General features: G+C 43.0%; 1 protein-coding gene across 1 annotated transcript in view; it reads right to left on the reverse strand.

Annotated features, from left to right (window-relative positions):
- The window catches only part of trappc9 (trafficking protein particle complex subunit 9), a 350071-nt gene that overhangs the window by 241973 nt on the left and 95550 nt on the right, over window positions 1-12548 (reverse strand). Inside the window, exon 17 of the mRNA XM_083770949.1 lies at window positions 2817-2969. Within this exon, the coding sequence (XP_083627075.1) occupies window positions 2817-2969 (153 nt within the window). The remainder of the gene's footprint in view (window positions 1-2816; window positions 2970-12548) is intronic.

Genomic DNA, 12548 nt, shown 5'->3' on the forward strand with positions numbered 1-12548 from the left:
GGACCATAGCCTCTAAACTGGCCCAAACAATGGAGCATCGTGCAAACAAGCGTGCCAGAATATTAACACAGGCTTATTAATGTTATGATTATATGAATGTATAAACGCGTCAGATATAATCAAATGAGCACTGCGTTGGAGAATGCCACCCTGACTGTGACATTCTCAGAGAGTTTGTAAGGGAAACGAAGCCATATCTCCTTAATTCAGGTCCCTAGACTATTGCTTGGCTAATTAAAACACTGAAACAGTATGAATTTAAAACACTGAAACAGTATGGATTTAGAGTGGACTGGAGTAGAGAAAAATACACACACCTCTCAAGACTGTTTTGACAGTCATTAATATTTGCCAACCTACAGCCACCTCTGATGATCCTACTCAGTGGTGGAAAGGAACTAAGTACATTTACTTAAGTACTGTACTTAAGTACAACTTTTTTAATCTACTGGAGTATTTCAATATGTCAGTACTTTTACAGTACTACTACTCCACTACATTTCAGAGGCAAATATTGTGCTTTTACCCCACTACAATTATTTTATACTTTAGTTACTAGTTACTTTGGAGATTTACAAAACATACATTAACCGCTTCAGTACTATATACATTTCGACCATTTGGAAATGGCCGATCTACAAGCTCACAATGCTTGTGAGCTTGTTTGGTATTTGGGCGGATGGTGCAGTTAATATAAATATGATGATATAATGAATGCGGTTGGATAGTGGTTGAGTTGAGTTATGCCCTCATATATTTCCATTGTGGCGTCCCCAAGCCAGTAGAGACCTGCGGATGGCGGATTTAGCCACAGGTAACCGTGGTTGGCGGATGGTGCGGTTAATATAAATAGGATGATGAGGTTGGATAACGGGCGGATAATGAATTTCTGGTTGCGGTTGACAAACAACTCCATCCGTAGGTCTCTAGTTCAGATGCTTAATACTCGTAAATATTTATAATACATAATACACCAGGGCTTTGGGCCTCATGCAGGAAGCAACATACAAATATTCTTATTGTCTTAGTACCCATTGATTTCTGAGATTCAGGTTTTCTTACTTTTGCTCTTCTCTCGGTACGCAGGCCTTTTACCAGTGGTCGACTCAAGAAAACTCTTACAGAGATGAGAAACAGCCCTCAAATTGTTTTGTCCAATGCAAGGGAAATATGTTTTAAAACACGGAGAAACATAAAAAAATGCATGAATGTCATAACATAAAAAACCTGAAATTAATGAATTAATTAATTAAAAAGCCCAGATTTCCTTTGGTATCCTTGAGAAAGACGCCTAATAGCATGATGAGCAGGCTAGTGCACTGCATGGTTGCATCCACCACCAGTGTGTCCACGCGTGGAGGAATGTAATACACATCGTAGGGCACTTTACATAGAGCCGCCATTATAATTGCACCATTCACGGTTTTACATTTAGGGTAATTATAATCATTGGGTTATTACATTCATGGGCTAAAGAAATACAGCTGGTCCACAGATCACAATTAACCCATTTAGGCCCGACGTCGACATTTCTAAATATTTTTTCTGAAAAAGAAGCAAAGATTTGAGTTAAAAAATAGCAGACCTACAAGCTCGTAGCGCGGCACTCGCGCTATGAGCTTGTAGATCTGCTATTTTTCAATAGCTGCTAAAGCATAACATAATGCTTAGAACACCAAAAGGGGTTCCCGCCCAGAATGGGTTAACTAAGACACTATAAAAACCCTAGGATAATATTTGCATGCATTGCAATTACCATAATTTTGGTCATGATCTCACTGATTTTGGGCCATGTTCCAGTGTTTGTGCCCAGCCTGCTGTAGTGCAGTTGTTCTCAAAGTGATATCTTCAAAAAATAGCATACAAGCTCACAGCGCCACATCTGCTTGTAAACATCTGCCTTTTTTTTATGTACAAAATGGTGAACACTTTAAATTTCTTTCAAGTTGTTCAAATGACAGTTCTTATCAATGCATTGCAAATTATGAGCGAGTCGCTACGATCAGTAGAAGTCTCTTTGACTTTGGAACAGAGTCCGACGTGCAGCTGGATATGATTTACCTACAAACACAGTGACACACGGTCGGGGATATGGACAGAGCGTTTTGGAAAGTGATGGAAAAGAATGCAGGCAAGTGGCTGACTGACTATGCTGGCACCATGTAACCTAACAGTGAACATGACGGTAGCATGCACTTTACTAGCCTAGCTAATAATTAGCCATTCATACCACTTATTTGAACCTTTAGCTGAACATCGAGATGCGTAGCCTGCCCTGAAACATATGCAGTCAGTTTTGTTTATTCTCTGTAATGTTATGCACACGATGCGGTGTAGCTTGTAGATAATGTCACTCATCCGTCCAAACTACTGTATGTTCTTTTTGGCAAGCTACGTACATCCCTGCACGATCGAGCAGATAAATTATGCTTTTTTGAAACTATATAGACAGATGAAGCAGCGCAACAGCACAGAGTGCAGTTGATCTGTGGTTGATTAAAGCGTGCTGCCGTGAGTGTGAACCACCCAACGTTAACGGTGGTGCACACTCACGTGAACACGGATGTGACGTGTATTAGATTATGGCAGATTAATTTAACACTTGGTCGGAATAATAAAATGATGCCGGTCACGCTGGACGGACAGGAAAGGCGGAAGAGGAAACGCTAGTCAGGGGGTTCCCAAACCCCCTCAAATAACACATCTACAAGCTCACAACATGCCGCAATGTGATAATGTTTTTTTTAAACCTTTTTACCTTTACTGTTTCCATTAGTTCAATGAATGAATGAATGAATGAATGACCAACCACTCACCATCGTTGAGGTCCTGCAGGAGGTGCTCCTGTCCGGAGAAGTCCAGCTTGGCTTTGATGTTGACAGTGAGCGTCACAGCCTGGCCCGGCTTCAGGGGCAGCTGGGACAGAGCTCCTTCCAGCTCCCAGCTCAGGAACTCTCCAAAATGCTTCTCTGGAAGACACCAGGACATCAACACGTCAGAAAACATCATATGAAGGTTAACCATTTTGAACATTTAGCATCCCTAATCTTGGGGAAACATTCACAGACAATAGCCAATCTAGAAGCTGTAGATGGTTGATTCTTGGCTAAGATTTTGTATTTTTATTTTTTGAAAAGTGTTTAGTTAACATTAGTATTAGTTAACATTTACATTTCTGTAAAGTATATTTATCTGTAATAATTTATCTGTGAAAATGTCAATATTAAAAAAGTATGGATACATATCTAGTAGGCTACAACAAAACATTATTGATCTTTTTAATTTTTTAAGATGGAGTGTTTGGCAACTGGTTAACTGAAATGTCATTTTGTAAAATGGCTTCATTATATTGTCCCAACCAACACCCATCAAAAAAGTTATGCTAAAGTCGACGGAGGGGGGGGGAAACGGCCTGGTCCAATTATTAAGAAAACATGACGTGATGCCCCTACATATCACTGGTCTTGGTCGTGAATAAAGTTATGTATTTGCTCCCTTAGTAGAGTGATTAATATTGTAAAATACAGTCATTTTGCAATGTATTTCTATGCGGGGACATCTCGAGAGTTCCACAGTGACACGCAGTTATGACATTTTCCGAGGTGGACGGGCGGTGCTTCAAGAGTTGGACCTCCTTATCTTTTGGTGTTAGCATTAGGTTATGCTTTAGCTATTGAAAAATAGCAGATCTACAAGCTCATATGAGCTTGCTCATATGAGCTTGTAGATCTGCTATTTTTGAAAAATCGAAGAACGACTGACATAGAAACAGCTTTTTCAGAAAACTTTCAGGATGTACAGTAGAAGACATTTTTAGAATCTGATCTCAGGTAAAAATGGGTTAAAGTAGACACATGGAGACTATAGTTGCACTGTTTTCACACTTATTAAGACAATTACATTGGGAGAAAGTAGTGCCATTTTGTTACCCTAGCCTTTAAAGAACATGGGTATTCTGGAACAACTTTAATGCATCAAATATGTATTTATTTAAAACGTGCATGAAAAGTGCACTGAGGGCGAACACACATGTTCAATGGTGCCTGCTGGGGGTGTGGCCACATGCAGACAGTCGCTGTTCTGGGTGTTTTCTTTAAGCACACGAGGGGCATGATTTAGCCCCGGCGATGAATGGAACGGACAAGGAAGGCACGCCATAAACACTTTTGGAACAGGAAACCAGGTTGACATTTATGTGCCTGTATCCACCCAAATGCAATTTGCCCTGCATAAGCAAGCATTTGGCTGACTGATTGATCCAAACTCGCTGCCGGTCAGGGTGACACCGAGAGGCCGGGGGACAGGGAGAACCGTCTCATCGGTTATGTGCTGCGGGTCGAACGACAAACCTGTGTAAATCTGGCGTTTAAACCTGCCGCTTTGCAATTAGCCCCCCGGGGCATGGCAAATCGCTACCGTCGGTGATCTGCCGGCGGGTTACCTAACCTCTGATCACCTTTGCTGGCCAAGACTTGACAATCTAATTTATGCGTTATTGGCCCCCTACCACCTGAGACGGGTGACTCGTTACTGGCCCCCTACCACCTGAGACGGATGACTCGTTATTGCCCCCCTACCACCTGAGACGGATGACTCGTTATTGCCCCCCTACCACCTGAGACGGATGACTCGTTATTGCCCCCTACCACCTGAGACGGATGACTCGTTATTGCCCCCCTACCACCTGAGACGGATGACTCGTTATTGCCCCCTACCACCTGAGACGGATGACTCGTTATTGCCCCCCTACCACCTGAGACGGATGACTCGTTATTGCCCCCCTACCACCTGAGACGGATGACTCGTTATTGCCCCCCTACCACCTGAGACGAATGACTCAGCTGCTACCACTTCAGCCAGGAACATCAAATGAATGATGCAGCCAATGAATGTAGCTGATTGTTGCAGGAGTGGCACCCCCTGGTTTGGGGAGTGAGAGGAATATAGGCAGGCAGGCAACAGTAGCACAAGCCACACAAGGCAACAGCGGTGAATCAATACAAAAATCTTCTTGTTTGACCCCACAAAGCACCCGCAGGTCTAAAGTCTGTCTGGTCCAAATCATCTGGATCTCCCAAGATAATAAATATTTCAAAAAGCATAAAACCCGAGTAACGACGATTTGTTGAGGTACTTCTGCGAGAGTGGTGCAACAGTTTGAAAGACAGACAGACAGACAGAGCTTCCTTCAGAGCCACCGTTTGTTAGAGATAAATAGCTATTCTCTTTGATGTGACCCATTTCTAACAGGTATACACAGCCACCGGGTTGTAATGCAGATGACAGCCAGGGCGATAGTATCGCACCAAAGGGCTGTGTGAGTCACACAGTGATGTCAGTCAGCCACAATGGGTGTGTGGGTAAAATCTTATCCTCCTAGCGTTATTCAAAGTATCACAGAGAGAGAGACATTTCTACCCTTGGAAATAATTGTATGCAGGCCACGCAGATCACAGCATTGCTATGGGGCAGACTGGCTGACGTCAAACAGAGTCCATTTGTGGCCACAACATTTAGCTGGAATTTCACGTTTCTGCCTAAATGGTTTTTCTTCTTTGTCCTTCATTAGCCTACGTGATGGGGGGGGGAAGGGGAGTGCCACGAGAGAGGATGAAAAACGTATCTAGCAATGTACCAGGAGGACCAATGGCGACAAATGCCAAAGCAGCATGATTAAAATAATCTTTGAAATGAAAAAGTAGATAAATTATGGGAGATACTACTGTGTTATTGTGAATTATTGCAACGTACGGATTAACAATTCAGGAGGCTTGCACATCCCATTTCAGACCCAGTCTAATTAAGGGACAATTGGCTACACACGTACGCTTACTGTATGTGTGTACCCGATAGAAGGCGTCAATGTGGCGCTTGCTGTAGGCTTGTATTAGCCTAATGTATGCACGCAAGGAAACATGTAGCATGTGTCGGTGCTTAACGCTATGGGTGCAAGACGTAATAAGAACTGGTCAATTTAATGGATTTCGAAAAGAGTAACCCCTTTCATTCTAATAATCAATTTTCAAAAATAGCAAAAGTAGCAGATCTACAATTGGTTAATCAGACGATTTTGGAAAATAGAATTTTCACTTTGATGAATTGGCCTATGTGAAAAATGAATGAATGACAGAAGAAGATGACTTAGAAGTCAATAGTGACAGCTCTACTAAACAGCTCGTTAATGAGTCGAACCATGCAAACCTTACCCTGGACTTCAAAACCGCACAAATGCACAAGATGAATTACCCAACTTCCCCTGCCTTGTCAAAACTTCTGAAGCGGTTAGTACATCAAACACCACCATGGGTTCCCTTTGTGATAAAAGACCGGGTCCTCGGAGACCCATTTGAAAAGATAAGAGAGATGCGTTTCTTGATTTTCAGACTCTGCGGTGTGCTCCCAAGTCCTGACAAACTCATCATTTGAACGGTGAAATGGAGGTAACACATGAGTGATGTTGCAGACATGCAGCGCAGCAGGTAGTTCCAACACCAGCTAGTTTCACTAGCCTCCTGCTTCTGTTGTCCAATTTTACCCATCTTTTTGCCAAATCTTTCTCCCAATGTAGTAGTTAATCAATTACCAAGAACTGTTGTACTGTAGTCCCTTAACTCATTTAGACCGTATACGACGTGTGTGAACGTCAAAACTAATCCAACCGACGGGTTGCTAGGACGTGTACAGTACACACTAGCACATTTTCATTGATATCAAACGAGAGAAAAATATTCAGATTTTTTTTCTTTTTTTTTTAGTTGGTCTCTCCTTCTGCACCATATTCCTTCCTTGCTCTTGGCACATGAGCGTTGTCGTTCACTTCTCTGTATTCGGATCAGAAAGAAATCCTCGTATCTGCTAATCTATACTAATCCAGAAACGGGTCTCATGGTCACAGATTACATATTTCCTGTAGGCGGAGCTGACGTAGCTGCGGAGTAAACCTGCACGTCTTCTACTACATTGAATGGTAGAATGACTGATGTTAGTCTGTTCAAAAATTACTCCTTTACCTGTTTTTTACTAACACTAACATTACAAAGATGCCCAGAACATCGGGATGAACCTGTGTAGTTAATGGCTGCTCCAACAGTAGTGGCAACATTCAAAAAACAAAACAAAACGGAATGTCAAACAAAACATACTCTCCCCCCATGCCTTCGGCCTGGTGGAGACAAATATCCACCGCGGTGGCTGAGACCAGAGCCATACAGTAATGGTTGAGACAAAGCAGGGAAAGGTCCTGCAAGATACATAACGTCAGTCTTACCGAATACCCAATCTTTCTGTTTTATGAACACAAGGCTGCTGTACTTTATACCTCATACTAAGCAATTAAAGTATGAGGCAGCACGAAGTGAAGCGCGATGAGCTTGCATATCTGCTATTTTTGAACAGCAAAGAATAAAATAATGGTTACGGTGGATGTTTTACCGGTTTTAATGGGTTAAAGGTGAAAATACAACGTGTCTGTGTTGCGCTCACGTCTAGTCCGGCTTCACACCGAGTGCCTTTTCCCATTATGTCAGTTGGCATCGTGGATGTTTGCCACAAAGGAAGAATAATGTTGTTTGCTTCGCCACAGATGTCTCGCCATTATGACACTCCATTTTTCATTAATTTATTTCCCAGAGTGTATACTGGCTGTGAGGATTTACCAGGAGCCAGGACAGCACGCACACACACACACACGCACACGCAAACGCAAGTAACATTTTGAAAACAAGACAGATGTTGAATACGTCAGTCGTATTTAAATAGCCTACACCTAACTTGTAACAGAGTATTTCCACATCATGGCACTTAACCAATTAAAACCGTGAAAGCGATCTGTGTAATTTTAGATGTTGTTGCGTTGGCTATTAAAAAATAGCAGATATACTAGGGATGCACCGAAAGGGGAATTCTTGGCCGAAACCGAATATAAGAAACAGTTGGCCGAAAACCGAATATCCGAATATGATTAATATATTTTCCTACCATTGCTGTCATGGCCGTACCTTAAAGCTACCTGATTTATGGCAAAATAAATGGTTATGGTAACTTAACTTAAATAATATTCACTATTATGGGTCCATAAAACATTTATTCAGCTCTTTTGAATTCATTAATTGCATACACTATTCGATGATATATTTTCTGCCTATTTGGTACCAAAACCGAATAGGCCGAAAAATTAATTTAAGCCATTTTCTGCAGCCGAATATTCGGTGCATCACTAAGATATACATATACTGTATAGCATAAGCAAAGTCTTGAACGTGTACAAACTACTGATTTCGAAGGCATTTGTAGAATGGGGCTCAGGTCTTAACAGCTTCTGCAGGGATAAAATTCTACAAATGTTTTCTAAATCCTGACAGTTTTCAGAAAAACCTATGTTTCTATGTCAGTCGTCTCAAACTATTTCATGTCAAGGACCCCTAGAATTATATGTATTTAGCCGCCGACCCCCATCTGAAAAATTGTTCCTGGGACCCCCCCCCCAGAAGCAAAGATTTGAGTTAAAAACGTTCGCTCTGAAAGAATATATATTCAAAGATTTGCGCCACATTTGCACAATTTAATAAAATAGCAGATCTACAAGCTCGTAGTGCGGCACTCGGTGCCGCGCTATGAGCTTGTAGATCTGCTATTTAAAAATATTCCAAAGTGGCGATCACAACAACAGAGCGGAGGAGGAATGCGCCCGCTGCGCACCACCGCCGCCATTGCAATGGACTGGGCCTCAATTTCCCAGAACCCTTTGCATGCCAGTGCGACGGATGTTTTTGCAATGGTAAATGGTGCATTTATGGTAAATGGTGCATATATATAGCGCCTTTTTCCAAGGCGCTTTACATAGATTGTGCATTACGTTCACCCAGTTCACCCACACACACATTCATACACCGACGGCGGAAGCCATGCAAGGTACCAACCAGCACATTTGATTTCAGTGTCAGACGACCTGCTCTACCTCCTGAGCCACAGTCGCCGCGATGACGTCATCAAAATGCGTCACCTATCCCACTGTCTAATGTAAAGTAAAGTCTTAACACTTAAGGGGCGATGTCACTAGTATGATCTGTATTTGCCGCCGACCCCCATCTCAAAATATATTGTTCCTGGGACCTCCCAGAAGCAAAGATTTGAGTAAAAAAATGTTCGCTCTGAAAGAATATACATTCAAAGATTTGCGCTACATTTTCACAATTTTTCTAAAATAGCAGACCTACAAGCTATGAGCTTGTAGATCTGCTATTTTTCAACAGCTAAAGCATAACATAACGCTTAAAACACCAAAATGGGTTCTCGCCCACGGACGGGGTTGCGCCTTCTGCTTGGAAATCAGCAAGAAGAGTGAAAAGACCACCTAACTGAAGCAATTCAGACTATACAAATGATGCGGTACAAAATAAATGAATTATCCTCTCAAACATTTTGTTTGCATTTGTGCTGCCATGGGGATGTGGGGGGGAAAAATATATGTAAATTGTTTTGAAAATACTTCTTTGTACTTTAAAGAAAATCTATAAACATAATGTTTAAAAAATATATATATATCCTCTCAAACACACTCACAGCCACAATATACTGTCTTAAAACATTCAAGACTGCTGGGGAAGTGGTAAACAAAACAAGAACAGAGACTGTGACAGAAACTATGAGATAAAGAAAGCATACAATTAAGATAACCCATGCTGACTTTTGTACCCTGTGGGAGCAATTACATAAAACAATGTACACCGTTCAATAGCATATATTTTAACTGTAACAATTTGGTATGATTGTATACACTTGTCCTCAGAGCTGGGCTATATGGTAGACAGAATCCTTTGAGGGAATACGGAATATTATAAATTGAAGCTTCAGGATGGGCTCTGCCGGCATAACCTACCTATTACCTATTAACCCATTTTGGGCGGGAACCCTTTTGGTGTTTGAAGCATATGTTGTACTTTAGCCGTTGAAAAATAGCAGATCTACAAGCTCGTAGCGCGGCACTCAATCTGCTATTTTTGAAAAGTCGTAAAAATGTGGCCCAAATGTTTAAATATATTCTTTCAGAGTGAACGTTTTTAACTCAAATCTTTGCTTCTGGGGGGTCCCTGGAACAACATGTTTTCAGATGGGGGCCAATTACATATAATTTTGGGGATCCTTGACATGAAAATGTTTTAGAACGGCCTAATGCACAGTAGCTCTCTTCCACTGAAAACACTGTGGTTGGGAAATCAATGGCAATGACGACAGTAATACCAACAACACTAAGTCTCTCACGCAGTGCTCGTCGTCGTATGATCAGTTGGCACTGCAGAACAATCGATTGTGTAACGTGGCACAAGCGTTCTGCGTTACCCACTCTGCAGGCAACTGGTTGTTTTGATTGTGGCTGAGCTGTCATCGTGCGTGCAGCGTTGCGTGTTGCAGCTCGGGAGACTTTTCATGAGGGCTCCCATCAAGCAGCGGATCGAGGAACACTCTTCTTTTTTTTCATATATTTTTTATCCCACGATTTTGTAACCCATTTTTCACCCCTGTGTCAATCATCTAATGTGATCCTGGGCTCTACACACCCTCCGCCAACCTGGGGAGAGCAACGGACTTAACTCATGCTTCCTTCATGCTTGAGTGTCCAAGTTGTTCCTTTACACCTGACAGGGGGGAGTTTCCCTGGTTGGACGTAGCGCGTGGAAGGAACACGTTATTCCAACCAGTTCCTTTCCCCTCCATCAGGCGCCCCGGCTGGCCAGGGGGAGGCAGTTTAGGCATGTTTTTGTGAGGGTATCTACCCTAGGGGACACGGGGAGAACATGCAAACTCCACACAGAAAGGCCCTTTCGCCAACCCCGCCTTCGGGTATGGGCACTGATGACGCGGAGGAGGAAACACGCCGCCAGCACCCACAGCGCCCCGAGCGGGAATCGAACCCAGGACCTTCTAGCTGTGAGGCGACAGCACTACCAACTGTGCCACCGTGCCCCCAGGAACACTCTTCTAAAGAGCTCGGAATGTGGTGACCTTTTCTGCTGCCTAATGGAGACCGGGAAAGCACACACACTGCAGTGTGAATGCAGAGTGAAAAGAGAGCACATACCAATTTGTGCTAATTACCCTGCCTCTGAGGCAGAGAGGGGAAGCAGACGACTATGCGGAAGAGTTATTTCAAAGGCAGCTCATCTGCATTGGCAACTGTGTCCAGGGGGGTCACTGTGGCTATTGGTTAGCGTCAATAGCACGAACCAACTGGGCTCAACTTGAACTTTATTTATGAAGTGTGTTTCAGATTATTTTGGTGGAACAAAGTGCTGTACAGTTCAATGATCCCCTCAGAGATGAAAGAATGAATCAGCAAATGAGAGAAAAACCAGGGAGACAAAGTGATATTTCCACAAAGATTTAAAAAAAAAAAAAAAAAAAAAAAAAGATCTGGGCAGATGGAATATGGAGGGGTTCCAGAGCATAGGGGCAGCTGCCACAAAGGCTCGGCCACCTGGGGGCACGGTGGCACAGTCGGTAGTGCTGTCGCCTCACAGCTAGAAGGTCCTGGGTTCGATTCCCGCTGGGGACGCTGTGTCCCCTAGGGTAGCTACCCTCACGAAAAACATGCAGTAATCCTGGTCTCCCCCACTGGCAACGTGTTCCTTCCATGCGCTACGTCCAACCAGGGAAACTTCCCCCTGTCAGGTGTAAAGGAGCGACTTGGACACTCATGCGTGAAGGAAGCATGAGTTCAAGTCAATTGCTTTCCCCAGGTTGGCGGAGGGTGTGTAGAGCCCAGGATCACATTAGATCATTAAAAATGGGTTACAAAATGGTGGGCATAAGAAAAAATTAATAAACTAGATAAAGTGCCAATCGGCACAGGTCTCCACCAGGATTCTTCCTCAGCCTAGTGGGAATATGCGTGCACAGTTTCATCGCAATGGGACGCTGCGTTGAGGAGTTGTGGCTTTTTGTAAAAAGCGGGCTACTCCTGAAAACTGTAGGAGGCAATCGTGGCCAATCAGGATGGAATATGAGAAATCAAACAAACCTGTCTTGATCACATGACTATGGAGATCATGTGTACCGATTTGCGTGAAATTTGGATAAAATGTGAAGGAGTAATAATAGAAAATGTGTTTTACATATGTGGGCCTCCTGGTGGCGCTATAAAGAGCAGATGTGAAAAATTCCAGGCAAAGGTTTTTCCTTGGCCTCTAGGGAGTTGGCATACAAAGTTATCCACAGATCCGTGCAGTTAGAGGTAAAAACACTTTTCGGCCAGTTATAGCGCCACCTTGAGGCTGAGTTGAAATTGTTCATGTGGCATTTCGTCCTCGGCCTAGTGGGAATGTGGGTGCACAATTTCACGGAAATCACGCGATGTGTTCATGATTTGCAGCATGTTGTTTGAAACTGAGCACTCCTGTGAATTTTGGAAGCCAATCTTAACCAATCAGGATGGAGTCTGAGAAATCTGAAAGACCGGTTTGGTTGAATGGCTCTAGAGAGACTATGTACCAATTTGCGTGATGTTTGGACAAAATCTGTAGGTGTACTGTGCAAAAACTTGTTTTGCACAA

Source organism: Protomyctophum parallelum, assembly GCF_964188405.1.
Source record: "Protomyctophum parallelum genome assembly, chromosome: 1".
In the NCBI taxonomy this organism is placed as follows: domain Eukaryota; kingdom Metazoa; phylum Chordata; class Actinopteri; order Myctophiformes; family Myctophidae; genus Protomyctophum; species Protomyctophum parallelum.